The 23,518-nt window shown below is 33.9% G+C and overlaps 1 protein-coding gene across 1 annotated transcript in view; it reads right to left on the minus strand.

Annotated features, from left to right (window-relative positions):
• Positions 1–21,172, minus strand: part of LOC143229435 (nuclear factor NF-kappa-B p105 subunit-like) — a 153,902-nt gene extending 132,730 nt beyond the window's left edge. Inside the window, exon 1 of the mRNA XM_076461764.1 lies at positions 21,016–21,172. Within this exon, the coding sequence (XP_076317879.1) occupies positions 21,016–21,030 (15 nt within the window). The 5' untranslated portion in view covers positions 21,031–21,172. The remainder of the gene's footprint in view (positions 1–21,015) is intronic.
• Between the last annotated feature and the right edge of the window lie 2,346 nt (positions 21,173–23,518).

Here is a 23,518-nt window from a genome sequence, read left to right on the forward strand (position 1 = left end):
TTACGAATAACAAAACAGTAAGTTAATGCATTATTATTTCACGGTTATTAAATTTTATTGTATGCGTAAAACATATAATAATATATTCTATACCTGTCTTTGTAGGAAGTATCTATTAGGAACGCCCAGCATGGGTAGGTGGGTTAAGGCGTTCGACTCGTAATCTGAGGGTCGCGGGTTCGAATCCTCGTTGCACCAAACACTCTCGCCCTTTCAGTCGTGGGGCGTTATAATATGACGGTCAATCCCACTATTCATTGGTGACAGAGTAGCCCAAGAGTTGGCGGTGGGTGGTGATGACTAGCTGCCTTCCTTAAGTCTTACATTGCTAAATTAGGGACGGCTAGCGCAAATTTCTCTTGAGTAGCTTCACGTGAAATTCAAAACAAACATAGTTCTAAAGAGGTACAGAATAAGACTACAATAACAATTTAACTGATCTCAAGAAAGCTGCGAACTTATTGCAGAAAACGAAAATTTAATTTTGTTCAACTAAAATAATATGTCAGATTAGTGAAACTATATTTCTGACTATAAATTCATCCTGACTATAAGTACATTTGAACATACCAGTTCTGCCGTGTAATTCCAATTTGGCCTCAAGTGACCCAGCGGTATGTCTGCTGATTTACAACGCTAAAAACCGGGTTTCGATACCCGTGTTGGACAGAGCACAGATAACCCATTGTGTAGCTGTGTGCTTAATTGAAAACAACAACAAATTTCCAAATTAAGAAAGAAGTTTATTGTTTCACCTATACGTTTCGTAGGGCAGCTTGTAGTGAACTGGGAAATTTCCCGACGTGAATGAGCAATGCTTTATTTTTTAACACACTGTTCTTTCGAGCTGAGAACTCTTGGTGATTCTGTGTTAAACGTAGTTAACAATGCACTCAAACACTTTATCAAAAGTAACATTCTATCCAGTTAGTTCTCCAGTATTGCATTCAGTCTGTAGATATTTCTTGTTGTTTCATGTGTAAAAATGACAAGGATGATGACAATGTGCTTCTCTTGCAAACAAAACGGAATCTTGATGTTAGTAAGCAGTTTACTGCCCTATTGTTGCTTTTCTGGTGAACCATCAGCTGTTTCAAACATAACATTCTACTACTCTCTTGATGGCGAGAAACCCACTTGAAATAAAAATGTATCTCAGAACGGCCGGTTTGGGTATTAACACTTTAAAAACCCTTGTTAACCTGAAGATGACCTAGGAAGGTCGAAACGTTGTTCTCTGTTTATCAATAAAAGTGTTAATACCCAAACCAGCCGTTCTGAAATACTTTCCACTACTTTATTTCGCCTATTCCTTGTAAAATATTTTTCTTTCACAAAAAATACATTTGTCACTGGGCGATAGTATAGTACGTATGAATATGAAATATTCGTCTTACCCTTCAGAAAAGTAATTCTTTATTGTGATCGTCCTTGACACCTTTTCGTTTGCGAATATTCTTGACATTTATGTAAGCCTAAAAACACCCCCTGTGATAGCCATTTTTTTATTTTTTTATTATTTATCAAGAGCGGTAGGTAGACAGACCCCTGTTTTGCCCCTCCAGTGGCACAGCGGTATGTCTGCGGACTATCAAGGCCAAAAACTGTGTCTCAATACTCGCGGAGGGCAGAGCACAGATATTTGTGTGGCTTTACTACGAACAAACAATATTATGTTTCTCTTGCTGACAATTGCTTTAAATGCAAAACTAATTTCAATAAAAGAGTTTACTTCAACGTTTTTCAAATCTTATATTATACATCAGATGTTATTCATTACGTTTAAGAACTTTCCTGGTTCGCTTTAAACTAACGGGTTTTACTGAAACATATCTATTTTTCAATGCTTCATATCGTAACAGATGAACTTTCGTGCTGAGTAACTTACATATAAAACTAAGTTCAAGCTGGTAATTCAGTGAACGCTGGACAAAATTTTCGATTTTCCAATCTTTAACTCTATAAGATCCTGTATTGATCAACTTCATCATTATTATGAATGTTTTTAATAATTTCATTCATACAGATTTAAAAATAAATAAATATTAACCTTGCAACGTTTATCCTTCTTATATATTTTTTAAAAAACTTAAATTTACCATTTTCAATCGATAATATTTTTTTAAATATGTCGTATGCTGTGGTAATTTTGAAATCTCAAATTTGTATAGTTTTGTGCTTAATTCTAAGCAATCAGTCAATCGAATTGGTAAGGAATTAGGATTAAATGACTTATAAATTCGACCAAATGACACTATTTACCATTTAAATCATTGTCAGAGATATGCATATTTTAAAAAAAATAATCATATTTGTATATGTTTATAGCTAGTGCAGGACTGGGTTTTACTGTTTTACACACACTGGAAACAACAAATTAACTTACCTGAGCTTAAGAGATTTCTATAAAAAATCATTTTTGTAGTGAAACTAATTCTGAATTGTTGTTTGTTTGTTGTTAAGCACAAAGCTACTCAATGTACTATTTTTCTTGTGTCCAATATGATTATTGAAACTCGTTTTTTAGTGTTAGAAATATTCAGACTTACTGCTGAGTTACTGGGACGCTATCTGGAATCAATGTGATATGTTATAAACTTATTGTTTCTGTTAAAGAGGTTAGAAACGATAAAATCTTTCATTTATGACTGTTTCCCCTTTTTGATGGTTTTATAACAGAAAAATCCATAATATTCCAATTTTCTCTTACAACCGTTTGCTGTCAGCTAACAGCCAAGTATAAAACAAGTTAAAATAAATTGAAATTTATGTTTGGAGTTTAAATTTAAAAAATTATAAATAATGATATTTAGCCGCAGCATATCGGCTCGTAGAATGGCACAGAGTTTGTATTTTTTTTCAAGTATAAACTTTTAGCTCATTACTTCATCATCTCTGGGTTGATTTGAGACCTAGTTACAATTTTGGTCTCAGAAGTCAAACCATTTCGGTTGATTAATTTGACCATGTTCACGATTTCTTATTTAATTTACTTTAATTATTCCTGAAAGAATTTTAATTAGAGGATAGGCTAGTAGAGATCCTGATAAGTAAAAACAATTGAATCAAGTATATAAGTTAATAAAAATAGGGGGAGGCCTCATAGATTAATTTATTCTAATTCTGCCAAAAATAATTTTACGTACCACGACAATTGATTATTATATTTTGTTTACTCGACTTTTTATAGCCGTAAGATTGTGACGGTCAATCCAAACTGTTCGTTGGGAAAAGTGTAGCCCAAGAGTTGGCGGTTGGTGGTGATGACTAGCTGCCTTCCCTCTCGTCTTACACTGCTAAATTAGGAACGGCCAGCGCAGATAGGCCTCGAGTATCTTTGCGCGAAATTCAAAAACAAACAATTCTCCTCTCACACCCGTATCCGGAAAAGGCAGGCGCTGGACCTGCCTCTGGTGAATTTTATAAACACAAGGAACAAGAGTTTAACTGTGAATGAAATAACAAATAAACAAACTTCAATATGCTTTGGAACGTAATACACAGTCACTGAGTGACATCCAAACCACAATGTATATACCATTACACCGGATATTTCTTTCCTTTCAGCCATACCAAAATAATAGTTGACTTGTTAATTTTATCGTAAAATTACATAATATGCTACATGTGCTCTCTCTACTGCAACGAATCGCTAGCATTGTAAGTCAGTGACTGTGGCGTATTTGCGGATTCACAACATGAGAAACCTGGTTTCGATACCCATGAAGGGCAGAGCATAGGTAATCTCTTGTGTAGCTTTGCGCTTAACTACAAATAAACAAAAACTTATCACTGACCCACTGAGAGAGGCAATATTAATTGAAGTCCTTAGATATTGAAATACTTTATTCCAGGGTTGAAATTCTGTGGGTACTCACTGCTATTGATTACCGGACTTATTTTTAAGGTGGTATGAGTACTGGAACTTAATTCAGCTGTTTTGCCGTTTTTATGTTCATACGTATATTTTATGTTCATACGTATATTTTCTCTCTTTTTGAAAAGCAGGTCTACTTTATCCAGCTGAGTACTCCTTTTTTTATTTTTGAGAATTTCACTTCCAATTTATTCCATTATTTTTGTTGTTCGTATTCCTTTTATGACACAGCGAGAATGAAATGGTACTCAGTTTGTTACTTCTTGTTCAACCCACCCATTCATAAAATAATATAAAAAAACACGCAAGTTTTTGCACGTTTATAAATATCTTACTTTGAAAATCACTATATTTTTAGTAAACATCAGCACCCTAGTGGCACAACGGGAAACCTGTGGACTCACATGCTATAAACCAGGTTTTGATATCCGTGGTAGCAGAATACAGATAGTTCGTTTTACAGGTCGGTATTTAACTTCAAGCAAAATAAACAACACTTGTAGAGGGGTAGTGACTCACTCAGTTCTCTTCAACAGTCTCTGTTTCTGTTCTTATAAAATCTGTTTATGTAACTGAAAAGGCATTACTGAAAAACTGTGTAGGTAGAAATAGTTTCATATTTATCCTTTGTGATTTTGTGGCACCTTTCAGTGTTTTCTTTTAACTGAAAAACTTTGCACAATCCAGAATACTTTTTTGTCAAAATATTGAAAGGCATGCGTTAAATAATTTTGAAAATATTTTGCAAAATATAATTAAACAAAAAACAAAATTTCTGATGTAGTTGAAGTATTTTTACAAAATTAAAATGGGACGAAAGAAACAGTTTTTCTCATAGAGAATATTTTTTCTACCGTTTTGTCTGCTCGTTTCATTTGAAAAACAGCTCAGTAGTACGGAAAAAATTGTAAACTGAAAAAAGTACTAAAAGTAATAAAAGCTAATTTAACGAAATAGGCCTGGCATGGCCAGGTGGTTAAGGAGCTCGACTGGCAATCAGAGGGTCGTGGGTTCGAATTCTCGTCACCCCAACGATGTTCGACTTTTCAGGCGTGGAAGTGTTATAGTGTGACCAATACCATTATTCGTTGGTACAAGAGTAGCCAAAGAGTTAGCGGTGGGTGGTGATAACTAACTGCATGTTTTCTAGTCTTACACTGCTAAATTAGAGACGGCTAGCGCAGATAGCCCTCGTATATCTTTGTACGAAATTAAAATAATACAAACTTACATCATTTTGAATTTCGCGCAAAACTATACGAGGACTATCTGCGCTAGCCGTCCCATATTTAGCAGTGTAAGACTAAAGGAAAGCAGCTCGTCATCACTACCACCAACTGTTGGGCTACTCTTCTACGAACGAAGAGTGGGATTGACCATTACATTATAACGTCCTCACGGTTGAAAGGGCGAACATGTTTGGTGTGATGGGAATTCGAACCTCCACTCTCGGATTACGACTCAGTGCCTTAACCATCTGGCCTGCCGTGCCAAATACAAGATAATGAGATAAGTATATTTTTTAGTAATTCTAGTCCCAAAATTATGCATATATATTTCAAGTTTATTTGCCTTTTATAAAGTTAATTATGTTTTATAAAGAATAATATCTTGCATAGCTCAAATCATTAAAGATACAGTATTGTGAAAAAAAAAGAAACAGTTCAATACTATAAATGTACAATTTGAAAACAAACTATAGCAGCAAACAATCCTGGCTTTAAAATTTTCTATTTTCCATTTCAAATTGAAGAAAATCTTTACGTACAAAACACTGTAACTAGATTTGATTCGAATAATATCATAATCATGTAATTATGGGTAGTACGTTTTATGATCACGAGAGGGCAGTAAACGTAAAATATATCCATAGAATAAGAAAAGTGAATCTATTAACAAGTTTGTTTCCCAATATTTTGTCTGTTTTCAAGGAAACGAGAGAAATGTGTCTACCCCAATTATTTCCTTTAGAGACTTGTATGTGTGGCCTTGAAAAAAAAATAGGATCAGAATTTCCTCTGTCGTCCTCCAGGGAACTTTTATACATTCTTTATGCCCTTTCAGTTAGTAGAAATATTATGATTTATGTTACACTTTGAGACAAGATAGAGGGTGAAAAATAAACTTTGTCATTTAGTCCACATGTGCAAAAGGTGCCGGTCAGAAAATCTGATAGTAATATTGAATGACAAGTTTACCACCACTTTGTTTGTTTGTTTTGGAATTTCGCACAAAGCTAGACGTCCCTAATTTAGCAGTGTAAGACTAGAGGGAATGCAGCTAGTCATCACCACCCACCGCCAACTCTTGGGCTACTCTTGTACCAACGAATAGTGGGATTGACCGTCACATTATAACGCCCCCACGGCTGGGAGGGCGAGCATGTTTGGCGCGACTCGGGCGCGAACCCGCGACCCTCAGATTACAAAGTGCACGCCTTAACGCGCTAGGCCATGCCGGGGCCGCCACCACTTTCAAGGTGATGTCTTTAGAATAGAAGTTACGGCAAATGGAATATCAATAGCCAAAAGAAAGGCATTTAATTCACGTTTTTGTTATATAACTTAAGACATAAAACCAAAGGATGAATGGTCACTGGTTCCATGTATACTGTGTTTATGTGTATAGCTTTTATTATGTTATAGCTTGAATTTCTAGCAAAAGTTTAAGTTGAATTAAAATAACATTTAGATACAATATCATTGTTTATCTATTTCACTACTCTATTACACTGCGCCAGGAATACTTTACACCTGGGGCCCGACATGATCGGGTGGTTAGAGCGCTTTACTCGTAACCTGAGAATCGCAGGATCAAATCCCCGTTGCATCAAACATGCTCGCCCTTTCAGCCGTGGGGCGTTATAATGTGACGGCCAATCCCGTTATTTGTTGGTAAAAGAGTAGCCCAAGAGTTGGTGGCGAACGGTGATGATAAGATGCCCTCCTTTCAGTCTCACACTGCTAAAATTAGAATGGCTAACGCAAATAGTTCTTGTATAACTTTGCGCGAAATTCCAAAAACAAACAAACTTTACTCCTATGTATTACGTGAAAGATTTTTTTTAATTTGATGTATAGGAATACAAGGTTGTTGATGATTACAACACCGATACTGATATACTCCCAATTGTAAATTTATGATGGTTATAATATTGATACTGATATATTCCTCATTGCGGGTTCGAATCCCTTTCACACCAAACATACTCGCCCTTTCAGTCGTGGCGGCGTTATAATGTGCGGTCAATCCCAGTATTCGTTGGTAGAAGAGTAGCCCAAGAGCTGGTGGTGGGTGGTGATGACTAGGTGCCTTCCCTCTAGTCTTACGTTGCTAAATTAGGGACGGCTAGCGCAGATAGCCTTCATATAGCTTTGCTCAAAACTCAAAACAAACAAACAAAATATTCCTCATTATAAATTATTGATGGTTATGATATTGATATATGCTCTATAATAAAAGGCCCGTCATGGCCAGGTGGGTTAAGGTGTTCGACTCCTAATCCAAGGGTCTCGGGTTCGAATCCCAGTCGCACCAAACATGGTCACCCTTTCAGTCGTGGGGGCGTTATAATGTGATTGTCAATCCCACTATTCGTTGGTAAAAGAGTAGATAAAAGAGTTAGCGGTGGGTAGTGATGACTAGCTGCCTTCCCTCTAGTCTTGCAGTGCTAAATTAGGAACGGCTAGCGCAGATAGGTCTCGAGTAGCTTTGCGCGAAACTCAAAATAACAAATAACCTATTATAAATTTTATTCTGATTCAAAGTAACCTGGCATGGCCTTGTGGTCAGATCATTGGACTTAAAACGTCTAGGCTTGTCCTTTCAGACGTGGAAGAGTTGTAATGTTTGGTCAATTCTACTTTTCATTGGTGCAAAAAAAAAGGTGACACTGATTATCTGCCTGTCTTCTAATGTATCAACTCTTAATTAGAGACAACTAGTGCAGGTTGTTCTCAAGTAATTTTTCTCGAAATTCCACAAACAAACACATTGTGATTGAAGATATTTCAGACAGTTCATTGTAAGATTGTAATTAATAACACCTATGGTAATAACTGAACATACATAAAAATACTTAGATAGAATTGTTTCACACTTCTATGTTGAATGGACCATGTGTGTGACAAACCATTGAGGCTATATCATGTTGATTCGAACGCTATATCGAATGAAGCATTTTATGGCCATGTGATCAGTAGCCCACAATATCATAACGTACTGGATCAATTCAATGCGTAGTCTAAATTTTTTAACGCGTTCAATAAACGCGTTATGGCCTTGTTGATTATTTACCTTTCAGAGCTATAACGCATTGATTCAATGACGGAATTGTGACTTACATCACGTGATTAAGAATTACGTTGTAATAAATTTGTTTGACTATGCGTTAGACCAAAATATTACGGCCCTGATGGCTTGCATACACGGATAGAAAGCATCAACTTATGTACCCAACTAGAATGATTCAGTAGCAATAAATGCCATTTAATTTCAGCATAAGACATTAATATAATTTCCTCTGTCTGGAAATATACTTGCGTTGCCGTGAAGGCTAACTGTACGACAAGAAAATTTTAGGTATCTAATTTTTCAATCCATATTTTAATTATGTTTTGCTTGCTGCATCTGTATGTACGTATTATAAAACAGTCATTATTAGAATAAATAAAAAAACACGCTAGGTTTTGATAGTTCTTGTGGTGTTTGAAAGTTATGATAGGCAGGTAGTCTCTACCTGTTGCGTTGTCCTTGATGTTCATTCGTCTTAAGCTCACATTACTTTCTTGTGTTAATCTTTATTTTCTCTAAGATATATTGAATGGAAATAACCAACAACTGTGCCTCAACAATTTAAATGGATTATAAAGTATTATGGGAAGAAATTAAGGCGTAAACGGGGGGATAATATATCCCGTTCTTTCAATAGCCAGCAGCAGGGAAGAGTGAATATATTAGTTCTGCATGTGCACTCTGATATAAACACCCCACATGCTTATTACCTATAGAAAAGAAGGACAAAGGGTTACATCAGTTATTTTAGTTTCATTTCCTTACTCTGGTAACAGATAGCACATTCTTGTCACACATACGTAGCTATTACAGATAAATGGTTTTGTCTTAGAGTTCAACAGTATTAGAACATCATGTACCCCCCTTTTCTATGTTACCTTCTCTTCTGTCTCTAGCAAGATTTACAAGAATATATTTACTCAAAGAAGATTAATGTCAGTGAGAAAAAATGGATGGTAGAATTTTTGAACGTTATTAAGGCCAATTCTTTGGCTGAATAGATTAAGAAATAAGGTCGCTTAGTAAGAAAGATGCCCATAAAAAGTAATTGCCTAAGGGAAAAAATCTTTTGCGAGGGAAAATAATTAGTAGTTTAGATCCTTTTCATGGTATTGACTTTGTCGACGGAATATTAAGTTATAAGAATGCTTTATACTTTGCAATATCAATAATACATATTATGAATGATATCAACTTTCATATGTTTTTTATTGTAACAAAGAACATTAACTGCATCCTATTTCGAATATTCACTTTAAGTCCTCTCTGTGGTCGTCTTTTAATATTTCTTGGATGGAAGAGCGGTTTGAAGAGCACAGCATGGTTCAACGGTTTGCTTAGTGTGCCGATTGTTTTATTTTAAACAAAATTTCTACATTTAAAGTATCTATTGCTTTATTAATAGTAATTACTACATACTGTATGCTGTTGTTGTACAGGAGAAACTGAGCCGTAGATATGAATACTGAACCACAGCTTCTTCAAGATCACTGTGTTTCTGTGTGGCTCCTGAAGATATTAGATCCAGTTTTTGTGACTAACAAAAGCGAGTCTTGTGTGCACTGTTGATTTATCTCTGTCTGTTGTTACTAAAATCACCGTAAAATAACTTTTATTTGAATCCTTATAATGTAACATGATTTTTCTCTTTAAAACTTGTTTTAAGACTCAAATTGACACCCATATTTTGAATTCATACATTCTAGTAAGAGGGAGGATGACTGAGACATTTATCTAAATTGTCTAGTTAAATTGGTCATAATACCAATGTAATTACACTGGATGTTGCATTTTATTATACTGATAAACAACAGAAATTTAATGCTGCAAATTTACATTACGGTTGTGATTGTTTGTTTGGTTGGTTTTTGAATTTCGCGCAAAGCTACATGAGGGCTAGTCATCACCACCCACCGCCAACTCTTGAGCTACTCTTCTACCAATGAATAGTGGGATTGACAGTCACATATAACGCCCCCACGGGTGAAAGGGTGAGCATCTATGATGTGACGGAGATTCGAAACCGCGACCCCCAGATTGCCAGTCAAGCGACCTAACCATCTGACCAGTTACATTGATGATGGTTTAATTACTTGGATGAAAATTTAAGCTACGTTAATTTTAGTCAAGATATAAGTGATTTAAGTCGAAACATTAAAACTGCTGTTGAAATGACTTATAAAATGATCCATTTCTTGGATATATTGATTAAAATGCCTGACAGTAGTAATTTAAAGAAATGATAAACTTGTTAAAACACATGTCTATATATAAAAAAAAAACGTTTTTATTACATACAACTTCTCGGGCAATATAAGGCAGTATAAACCGTATTACATAAGAAAAAGGCTTAAATAAAAGTGTATATGTTGGTGATTTTGTTTAAGCCTTTTTTTCCATACAATATGGTTTATATTGCCTTACGAAGGGCTTCTGTCCGAAACGTTGCAATAATAAAAAACCTTTTTGTTATAGACATGTGTTTTAACATTTTTGAACATTTTAAGAATATATTTTTTGTACTTTTTGCGGTCTTTTCTACGGAATGATTCTTTAATAACTGACATCTTGTATAAAATGACCAATTTTCACTGGTTAAAAATGTTTTTCGAATATTTTTCATTGCATTTTCTTTGAAGTGTAGACATGCAATTATTCCGAAAGATTCTTATTTTAATGTTCTTTCAATCTCGTACAAACAACCTACCTTATTTCAAAAGAAGTAAGAGAAATACTTAATTGGCCTGGATTTACGAGGAATTATAATGTGGCTAGGTCTGGAAAATTATCTCAATCAAATTTTTCTAAGTAAAAAGTAATCTGATCTGTTTTTGTCAACTAGGTATAGCTGATTATTAACTTTTTTAGATAACAAATCTCTGTTTTTTTCACTTCATGTCTTAAATAACAACTCTTAGCGGTGCGTTTTGTATATATACATTAATACAACAACGGCGAATATGCTGGCATGTTCTACTATAAATTGATTTAAATTTCCTTGTAAAGTTATAAAAAAAATGAAGCATTGCTTCCAATGTTTCTCATAGTGGCTTTAATTAATCTATAAATATTCTATACTTTGTTCTCTAGAGAAAAATTAAAAACCTACCTGATATTAGTTCGTGTATTGCTAAGCGCTGAAATATAAAAAATATTGACCGATATATGTCACAGAAGGCGCCCTGCAAATAATGTTGCTTTATTGAACTTCAGGATATTGTAAATCAAATTAGCACAAAATTGTGACTACTTTTGTAAAGGAAAAATATATTACACAAACATGGCAAAGATAAATTATAGCAAAATGCTCACAGTAATGCACTTTTTGATGGTTTATAGTCCAGCCAAGCTGTTGAATTTTATTACAGAGCAAAAATGAAAAGAATGGATTTACAAGTCATTGACCTGCGGCAATTCCGAAATGCTATATTTATACATTTCTGATTTGGAATTTGTAATGAGCTAGTTAGAAGGCTTACTTCTTAGTCAGCTTGGGGTTCTAAGTGTATATGATAATGTATGAGGATATATGTGCTATAGTTAATAATCAAGACACATTGTTTTCTCGTGCAGAAACGTGGTGTTCAGGTACAGAGTAAAACTAAACCTTTGTAATTTTAAAATTAAAATAAGCACATAACATATCGTTCCTTTTTTTTTGGCTATTCATGTGCAGCAGAACAAGGGAATTCCGTGTTCGCGTATTTTTTTCTTTCTTTCAGAGTTAAACTTAATGAAACCACTTCTTCAAAACATCAACACATTTCACACGTGTGATATAGTTTTACGTCAAATCTTGGCTTTATTTTATAGCGGATATCAAATAAGTTACGATTCTCAACATAACCATGAATATCAAGTTATAGGTTTTCGTTTTTCTTGGAGAACAGTGTACAGTAGTTTACGTATCTGATGTTCATCAAATACGAGGGCTGTTCAAAAAATAAGCGGACTGACGTCATAAAACAAAATGTACTTTATTTAGAAGTTACAGGTCTGGGACCCCTTCAAAGTACTCTCCTCCCCAACGCACACACTTATCCCAACGGTGTTTCCACTTGTTGAAACAGTCCTGGTACGCTTCTTTTGTAATGTCCTCCAGCTTCTTCGTCGCATTTGCCTTAATCTTGGGAATCGTCTCAAATCTTCTTCCTTTCAAGGATCTTTTGAGTTTGGGGAACAAGAAAAAATTGCAAGGAGTAAGGTCAGGTGAGGTGGGGGTGAAGGGTGGGGAAGAACAGTGATCGAGTGTTTGGCTAAAAATTCGCGAGTTCTGAGGGCTGAATTTCAAAGCAATGAGTTCTGAGGGCAACGCGGTGCATCTTCAATTTTTCGGTCAAAATCTCGTAACAAGATCCATCTGATATCCCACGCTCTTCAGCAAGCTCCCTGACAGTCAGACGTCGATTTGCCCGCACCAGGGTGTTGATTTTGTCGACATGTGGGTCGTCAGTTGACGTGGAAGGACGTCCAGGACGCTCATCATCTTCAATGGATTGTCGACCATCCTTAAAACGTTCATGCCGCTTGAAACATGCCGTACGCTTCATAGCAACATCATCGTAAGCCGTGTTAAGCATAGCAAAAGTTTCAGTCGCAGATTTTCCAAGTTTAACACAAAATTTCACAGCAAGTCGTTGCTCCTTCAGGTCATTCATTCTGAAATCCGCCAAACGAAAAAAATCGCACTTCACTTAAAACCGCGTAGCTAATACACAAATGAAGATATCTGCAATTGGGAAATGGCGTCGTAATCAGCTGATCTGTGCGGACCTAGCGACACCAAGCGGATTCCCCTGGAACTAATTGGAGCCGCGCAGTTCAAACAGTCCGCGTATTTTTTGAACAGACCTCGTACAAGTTGAATACGCTTTGGTGTCTTTTAATAACATGTAATATAACACTGTATTTACTACGTTAGTTCATGCGATTATTTTAAGTCCATGTAATCTTTCATTTAAGTTTAGGGTCTACTGTTTCTATTTCACAAAATAACTGGAGTCTATCATCATGCCCAAAACATACTCATATTCCGACTGTAACTTTTGATATGGAACTAGTTCTAAAGTACCTTTTAGCTCTTAAATGTTCATAATTTTTTTTACAAAGGTTATCAAAGCAGCTAAATGCCTTAGCATGAGAAAAAAAAAGGAGTTATTTATTATGAATCAAGAACTTATAATCAAACCAGTTTATATAGGATCACCACACCGTACGTTTTAAACAATTCAGCAAGCGTCTGTGTTTGTGCGTGGATTTATGAAGTACTCCCAGTGTAGTCTGTTTCGGTATATGTTGCTCTACTGTTTTTTAAAAAAAAATGATATATTTAAGGTCATCGATATACAGTCATAGTGCTATTTAGTCCGGCTGTATTCTTGAAAATAGAAAAAAATGGTGTCAGTAAATTAAAGACCAAACATCTGTTCACTGAACAGATTTCTTGTATTACGATAATTTGTAAAATCAGGATTTATTACCAGGAGTTATCGCGTGGTTTTCTTTGCAATGCTTGTTTAGCCTCCAGCTAAACGTGAAATAGGCTTCAACAATGTAAGTACGAGATACATTTAATTGATCTATTTCCTTTCTTGTAACATTTTATCTCAGCAAATGTGTTTTATAAAGCTAATAGCTGCGTTTCAAACAATAAACCTAACCACTTGATGTAAACATGCACACAACATGGGAAATTATACTCATGAAATGCTCTCATATGTAAAGGTATTTTGTTAACTATATGTAAAGTTGGTTTTTCAAACGTTTAAACATAAGGAACACATTTGATATTCGTGTGTACGAATTTATTTCGGAATAATATAATTCACAATTTTTGTACTAAAAGGTATGAAATAAACACCGATAAGTAATGTTTTTGTTGTTATTTTAGCGCGAAGCTATAGAATGGGTTATATTTGCTTTGTTCGCAATGGGGAATCGAATCTCCTATTTGAGTATTGTTGTTTTGAAAGGTTTGACCTACTGTCTGGGATTTGTTTCTTATAATCATGGCCTATCTGGAAATTCGGATGATTATAAACAGACTTTGAACACTACGATCTATAGCAGTTATAGCAATAATACGCATTTTTTGACATATACAATATCACCCTATCCCGTCCAAAACGGGTTCAGTTATCGATAAATATTTGCGTTTGTTCTAAACAGTACTTCATAAAAAATACGGATAATATAGTTCGTTCAAAAACACGCCAATAGTTACGTTTTCATAAGCTGTGGTTGTGGGTAAAAATCGCTCTAAACACTCAGATTCACCTACGTTTGGGTAAATGAACATTTCCTTAATGCTGTTAAAGACATCTTTATGTATAATTCCTATGTAATGCTTAAATGTTACTTGAAGAGTGAACGTTTAATATTTTCAGCCCTAACTGTGTAAGGTATATAGATAAGGTTTAGCTCCGGTTATTATTAATGAAATGGAGTTATACGTGATATTTAGGGTCACTGTACAAGTTGTTATTTAATTGCCCTCAAGCGCACACACACACTCTCACATATTTATTTACAAGTGTCTACGTAAAACAGGGAGTCAGTGGTAAGTTTACGTACTGAAGCGCTAAAATCTTGGAGTTTAAGTTTCCGCAGTGGAAGTGCAAATAGCCCATGTGTAGCTTTGCACTAATACAACGACGACAACAACATTAACACGAATCGATAAAACTATCTTGAAAAAGAAATTTGATAAGATTATCGCAAAAAAAATCTTATGATTGAATGCTCTTTGGTTTCTTGAGTTCTGGAACAAAAAAAGTTCGACTAATTTAGAGTAAATACTTATATAGAACCGAAACAATAAAAGCATTTTATAATATTTGAATATTACTATTATTTGTTCAGTAATTACTATAAAACAAGATAGAATTATCACTAAGTTTTAAGGAAGTTGGGATGGTTTCAAGCAAATGAAATGGCCCGGCACGTCCAGGTGGTTAGGACGCTGGACTCGTCCTCTGAGGGACGCGGGTTCATTTTCCTGTCACAACAAAGGTGCTCGCCCTTTCAGCTGTGGGGGCGTTATAACGTTCGGTCAATCCCACTAATCGTTGGTAAAATATTAGCCCAGGGGTTGCCAGTAGATGGTGATGATCAGTTGTCTTCCCTCTAGTCTTACACTGCTAAATTAGGGATAACTAGCGCAGAAAGCCCTAGTGTAGTTTTGCGCTAAAGGTCAAAACAAAAAAGCAAATGTGATATTTTAATACTTTTTTGAAGCATGTTAAGTGAAATTATTTGGTTGCTACAGAAAATTCATTAATGGTTCAATAACATTAGAATAGTTTTAACAATAATTTATTTTACAATGAATACTTAAATAAATAAATATATATATTCATTCCGTTAGAAAAAGATGAATAAATATACTAAATAAAGTAAATAAATGATTAAATTTGGATATTTGAAATTATTTACAATAGTGGAATAGGTTGTTTCTTTTTTATATACGTGACAAACACGTATCTCAGTCACTAAAATCTTGAATGTTTAGGAAGTAGTTTGAACGATATAAAACACAAAACATCCTAGTTATCTGTATAATACTTCATCATATATTTTACATTAAAATATGTAACTACAAAGTCCGATTATTTTCTTCTCTCTTTGCTTAATAAAGGTTAATCAATATTTAAAAGTTTTCTACTTTAATATTATAACAGTATACATAATACGATGTTTAACTTTCAAGTTTGATTAGTTGAAGCGTTGTTTCATCTTTAAAATCATGTTGAACTAAATATTTATTTTCTTTTAACATTGGTTAAAAATTCTTAATTATTTTAAAACAAAAATTGTAGTGCGTTAGTTTTATTGGTTTCGTTTGTTTTGAATTTTGCGGAAAGCTACACGAGGGCTAACTGCGCTAGCCATTTCTAATTTAGCAATGTAAGACTTGAAGGAAGGCAGCTGGTCATCAACACCAACTACCAATTCTTGGGCTACTCTTTCACCAACGAATAGTGGGATTGACCATAACATTATAACACTCGCACGGGTGAATGGACGAGCATGTTTGGTGTGACGGGGATTCGAACCCGCGACCCTCAGATTACGAGTCGAGTGCCTTAACCACCTGCCCATGACGAGTGTAGTTTTGTTGAATAATAATATTTTTATTAAATTAAATAAAAGTGTAGTTATCTATGTGCGCTTGGTTATATATTTCGTAATGTCTTAAAACTCACTTTTAAGTTGCAATAGCAATGAACAAATATTTATTATCAGTTAGGTAATAATAGCATTCATACCACTCTCAGATACCAAGCTGCGGCTTGCGGTATCGAAACCTGTCGCTAAACATGCTCATTCTTTAAGATGTATAGGCGTAATAACGTTTAGATCAATTTCACCATTCGCTGTCAAATAACAGCCCAAGAATTGGCAGGCAGTGAGTGATGCTGACTAGCTGCAGCTGTTTCCCTCTAGTTTATCACTTCAAGACAAGACTAATACAGAGAGCTCTTGAGTAACTTTGTCAAAAATCCAGCAATCAAATAAAGCAAAAATACTAACGTTCAGTCGGAAAATATAAATATATGAATGCGTATATATTTTTGAAATAAAGGTTAAATTTCAGCAAACCAATTTGACATTGTTGTCATAGTTTATGCGTTATATGTGCCGACAACATCGTGTTTCAAATAGTATTTGATAACGTGAACGAATAATGCTTTGAAATATTGAATTTAAATGTCATGTTTTACTGCAGTACTATAGGAAATACCTCTATTAAAATACTAAACGTGTGAAACGGACCATGCGTTACTTAGTTGTTAGTGTTCGGACTACGAATCAAAAGATTTGTGTCACAATATGCTGTTGAACACACTGCACGTTTTAATCTTGGCGGCGTTACAAGAGTGAAACTCAATCTCAATATTTGGTTAAGAGCAGTGACATTTGTTGTCTTCTCTCTAGTCAACAGGTCTAAATTAGGGATGGCCGCGTTTGAACCTTTGGAACTTTTGACCTGGCTTTTTAACCCATTCATCGTATAAGACGCCAATTTTTGTTTAAAATACGACCATCATGATTGTTTGAAATTGAAGCTGTCGATAACAATGATTAATTAATATTGACAAGAGTTTTATTTTTACAAAAGCGACAAGTTTCACTTTTACATTTTTAATAAAACGGTCGAACATAAACAAGCTCTTCTTTTTCTTCAAAGTTTCTTATAATCAAAGATTCTTTTTTAGCAATTTCTTATTTTATTTATTTCTGAAAATAATTTTTAAGTAAGTGACGAATAATGGCATTTTAGATGTTCTTAGTCGATACTGTGCCCATCTTAAAAACTTTATTACGAAGATGCATGTGAAATATGCAAATGAAATATATATAACATAAGTGCAAAATACTATCTGTAGTACATGTCCTTTTATTTTAATGGCACACTCTGAATAATATTATTAAAAATGTACCTGATGTATATCTTGTATTATACTTCCGTTATATTTATAACTCCTTACATTTAAACAACAAACAATATTTTATTGAATTAGGCATTCTATACCGTCTTTTCCTATTTTTGATCTAATCTCGTTGTAAGACATTTTTATTTTTTCCTTAATCTTTACCTGAGCCTAAACGTTGAATCTATTTGAGAAAAGGCCTTCATTTTAAAGTGAAAACTTTCAGGGAGCATAATTAGATACCTAATTCTTTTTAAAGTAGCCACGAAAACTTTTGTTTATCGCAAAACTGTACAATAGAACAATGTACGTACTGTTTCTCACGTGGCATTGAACCCCAGGATACTAGCTTTATTATATTTAGTAACTCCGTAAGGTTACTGCTAACCCACTAAAAGACACTCGACTGTTTAGGTAAGCTGTAAACTGAAGTCAACTGTATGAAACATTTCTAAACTTTTCCTACAGCTTTTTCTTTAAATTTAAAATAAAAGCAAAGTTTAAAGTAGCTTTGTTTGTTCGTAACAATAAATTAATCAACAAATCAATAAATACTTTGAAAACTGAAGTCAATGCACTTTAAATATTTATTAAAATTAGTTGTTTGCAACTAAGTACAAGGTTACACAATGGGTTTTGTGTGCTCTGCCCACCACAGGTATCGAAAGCCGGTTTCTAGCGTTAGAAATCCATAGACATATCGCTGTGTCACTGGGAGGCAATAGTTAGTAAAATAGTAGCAGTGAAAATATTTCATAGAATAAATTTAATGTCATTTTGTTTAATCTAATTTATTTAAAATGCCGTGTACCGCATAATTTACGTTTTACGAATTGTCCGAAAATATAATTTAATGCGGGAAGAACATTTCATAAAATAGAATTATTAAACATAATAATATTTAAAATGAGTTCTTTCGTAGATTTTTATTACATTTGGTATAAAATTTCAATTTACGCCATTGTAAACTACTACATTTTAATCCAAAAGAAACAACAAGTAACTACGTTTTTTTTTAACTTAGAGGGGAAAAAAAATTTGAAATGAGATTCAGCGCTCGTGTTCCACTGCCAAACATTTCCTTTGTATGATTTCTGGCCCAGCACCCGACACCGTCCAAAATCGTTTTACTAGACTGCCCTTTATGCCAACTTTCAAAAGGCGTGTTTGCGTTCCGTCTGACAAGGTATAATTTCTTTATTCTGTAGCTTGAGTTGTGCGATTGTTTTCTCGCCCAGTAGATGAATTGTTTTTTTTAAGTAAATGATCATTAGGTCCATAATAAAAGAGTTTCTCTAACTTATTGCCTGTCTAATTATTTCGACCTATAAATAAAGAAAATGATTTCTATGTAATGTGAAACTAAAAGATGCTTTTGTATATAGTGTTTTAAAACCCACCAGTTGCGTTCCGAACTCTGAACACAGATAGAAAACGATCATAAAGTAATTGTTGCACGTCATCATGAATAAGAAACCATCAGATTAGTATTTCTGAATCGTGCATTGTCTTAGTACAAATGTATCTGTGAGTTTGCCTTGATGTAGACAGGTATATAAAAATACTATATAGATATAAGATCACTATAAGTATTATTTTTCAAAATTAAGTTGATTTTCGGTGGTATTCGGTGTAACGGGTTTGAAATCCTTGATATATAATCGATCGTCTGACTGATATTTTCATATTTACGGCCCGGTATGGCCAAGTGGTTAGGGCGCTCGACTCGCAAACTGAGGATCGCGGATTTTAATCCCTGTCACACCAGACATGCTTGCTCTTTCAGCCTTTGGTGCGTTATTATGTGACGGTCAATTCCGCTTTTCGTTTGCAAAAGAGTAGCTCGAAATTTGGCTGTTAGTGGTGAAGACTAGTTGCCTTACCTCTTATCTTGAACTGCTAAATTAGTGATGGCTAGGGGAGATATTCCTCGAGTAGATTTGCGCGAAATTCAAACCAACTCGTAAGAATTTTACAAATTTGTTCAAAATATTCCAAACTACAAAAAATATTGTTTTATAACAAATTTAAGTCACGCTTGATGCTGTATATAAAGAGAAAAAGGGCCTAAATATATCTGTATTATAATAGAAAAATGCCAAGCGTTGTAATTTAAAATCATATATCATTAAGCACAAGGCAATATTTGTTATAAAGTGTTCAATAATTTAAATATTATTTAGTTCAAACTGCAATAGAACAACCACTTTTAAAATAGTCCTCCTTTGAAGATAGCGACAGACTAGCAATCGAAATATAGGTTAACAGTAGTTTGTATTAAATATAATAAAAATGTAATTGCTCCCAGTAACACAGTGATATGTCTGCGGACTTATACTGCTAGAAACCGAGTTTCGACACTCGTGATAGGTAGAGCACAGATATCCTTTGTGTAGCTTAGTGCGTAATAACAAAACAAACAAACATGAGAAGTAATTAATTACTATATTGATTTGGATTAATGTACATGCAATTAACCATAACAACGAAAGATAAGTCCTACTTTAAAAATTAACAAAAATCCTATTAAGAATTCTATAGATAGTTCAAATGATAAGCTTTTGAAATATTTGTTAAATTCTTGATTGGGTGAAGATATGTCGATAATACACCAACAACACTACTACCACTCGAATACTTTTACAATAAAAATCAGATTACAGTAGTTACGAATTTGTTATCAGTTTCATGTTATTTTAAAACTTACTGTGTCTTTAATACACTGATTTTTCTTCACTCATTTTATCTCTCTCTATATATAAATTTATATTTATAGCTGTACGTAGGGGAAATGTTTTTCCAACCACACTTCTTTCAGCCTTGGAATATTTCTCGTTGAAGTGAGCTACATACTTATGAAGGTGTAGAATCATCGTTTTCTAACTTGCGAGTGTTTAGTGGATACGTGAAGGCTGTTTACAGTTGCATTTTTTTACAGTGTATTTTTATATGATTTTCAATTTAGTAACTGTTCGCAAGAGAGCTGCGTTGCACGTGTATGTGAATATCTAACAAGTAACATTAACGATCGTTGGTTATTTTTCCATTTTGTCATTAACTTTCGATAAAAATATTAAAAATGATAAGTTATACCTTATAAGTGAACAAATGAAATATTATTTAAAATTTATTTTAAAATATGTAGAAACCTTCTTATCAATAATACAAGTTCACAGTCATAATAAAAATTCACAAACACACACAAGTATACATATATATATATATATATACGGATATATGAAATAAACAGTGTTTGATACGAAGCAAACATATCACTATTTTTCACTGTCGGGTTTCTGTTAACTCACATAAACAAATGTTTAAAATTTTCTACAAAAGGTAACCCACAAAATCAGACTTGGAGAATATGGCGGGAGTTTTAAAGCGATTACTTTAAAAGGGAAGTCTTACCTGATTGCCGGCCATTGTTGGAGTGTAAAATAAAACAGCAATAAATCCGTTAAATATTCTACACAATCTAAAGGCCAGTGCAGAAACTGCTAGTCTTGGAAGCCTTATGACTGTTTAATTAAGTTGTGAGGTCTTGTCAATTTCAGACGATACAAAACTGTGTGAACGAAGTTTCCACACGAGATTAAAGGAATGTACAACTTTATGACGCACGTGGAATGGTCAAAATACAGCGCCATCTGTCATAGGAATAAAAAAAAATTGCCACAATAAGATTTTGTCGGAGTAAATGTCAAAGCGATGGTATTACAGGAATAAAAAAAAAAATCAACTTTAGCTTGAATTGTAACTTGTGTTACTTGTTATAATGTAGTATAAACTATAATACAATAAATTCAGGGTTGTTCTTGTCAAAGAGAAGGCAAGTTTATAGCAAATTTTTCAGAATCTGTCATCCGAGGAAAAGTTGTCAGCTTCTCTGTCTGTAACTAGTTAGCGAGTTCAATTTATTTGCACCCACATTAAAAGGAAAGCTTTTACTTTGATTTACTTGTAACCACATTAAGAGGAAAGTTTGTACTCTGACTTACTTGTGACCACATTAAAAAGAAAACGTTTACTCAGACTTACTTGTAATTACATTAAAAGGAAATATTTTACCCTGAATTACTTGTAACCACATTAAAAAAGAAAGCTTTTAATTTGATTTATTTGTAACCACATATAAAGGAAAGTTTTGCTCTGACTTTCTTGGAACCGCATTAAAAGGAAAGTTTAATCCTTTTATTTAAGTGTAGAACACAGACTACGTTGTTAGTTTTCTTACCTGACATAAATACCTGGATAGTTTTATTAAAATTGTTGTTGTTGTTTTGAATTAAGCACAAAGCTACACAATGGGCTATCTGTGTTCTGCCCACCACGGGTATCGAAGCCCAGTTTTTAGCATTGTAAGTCCGCAGACATACCGCTGAGCCACTGGGAGACATTTTATTAAAATAAACTGAACAATCTCTCCTAGAAATTATTTGGTTAACCTATAAATTTACCTTATTTCCTTCATGTGCGTAATCTTTCAAGTTTCGGCATCAATTTGAAAAGCAAGATCAGTGAAGAAACTTTCCAACTTTTGCCAAATAATGTTCGTTAAATAATCTATGATTTCTGTCCATATATGGATATAATCGACTGTAATTTATATGATGTAAGAAAATTCTCTATTTATATACATTTTTTTTATGTTTCTTCCAGTAAATGTTTAGTTTTTATAAAACGCTGTGTATTCATATTCGACACAGCTTGTGGTATTGTGAAAGGTTTGATTTACCATACATAGAGCGTTTATTCGTAAACATTTAAATGGATATTTATTAGTGCTTAAAAATACCCATAGAGAGCCATTTCTAAGGGTTCATAGTAGGATTATTTCTTAAACTATTCAGTATACATATGTATTTCATAAACGCATATTAATAAATATTTCTAGTGTAACAGTCATATAGTGTAACAGCTTGTAGTAGAAGAATCTTTTAATTTCTTCAGTTTACCTAGAACATTTTATTTGCATTAAAAACCATGTGATTTCTTCAAACATTAAACTAGAACTCACCTTTCACAGTAGATTTTGTATGGTTATCGCTACCTAGCGTAAACCATGTTTATATAGCTGATCATCAAATAGAATGTTGCTTTCTTTTGCAGTGGTCTATTAGTAACATGTCGTAACCTCCTAGCTCGCCATCAGAAGAATGATTAGTTAAAATCGTGTTCACTACTTAAAGAGACTATTAAAGGATTAACCTTGTTGAAGAGAATTGTAAGTCTTATGAATGTGTTATATCAGTGACCTTATAAATTTTAACCTCCGGAAAATTCTGCTATACATCCACTTCAAGATTTGAAAGTTGGGAAATTAGTTGGACACTTTTTACTTATACTAGAACTGTTACCGGTGTTAGAATTCTAACAGTATTTTCGTTTGCTAGTGACGTAATTTAGAGTATATTGCACCAACTATTCCTATATAGTTTGTTTTATAAAGATGTATTATAAATATACAATCTGAAATCAATCATCTTTTCTTCTCTTTTAAATGTCTCGAAGTGGTTCAACAGTAAAGTCTGATCCTGTGGTGGGCATAGACCAAATACTCTATTATCACAGACTTACGCTTAACAACAACAAAAGCAGTTGCGAAATTTTAAATAATTACAACAAGCAATGTGGTCAAACAAGTTTTATTTTTAATTTACAAGTGCTAACTTTCTAATTTTTTACTGTTTTATGAATTCACTTAAGATTATTTTATATAGTATGCACGTCTACGACCTTTCAACACTAAAATACGGGTTAAGATACCCATGGTGGGCATAGCACAGATAGCCCATTGTATTGCTTTGTTCTTAGTTTCAAAAAAGAAATAAATAAACCTGACAGGCTAGTTAATGGTATTATAATTTTTGATGGATAAATGAGTTGTGTTAGTGAAGGGCACAAAACGTGC

The sequence above is a fragment of the Tachypleus tridentatus genome, chromosome 10, assembly GCF_004210375.1.
Source record: "Tachypleus tridentatus isolate NWPU-2018 chromosome 10, ASM421037v1, whole genome shotgun sequence".
Taxonomy (NCBI): Eukaryota; Metazoa; Arthropoda; class Merostomata; order Xiphosura; family Limulidae; genus Tachypleus; species Tachypleus tridentatus.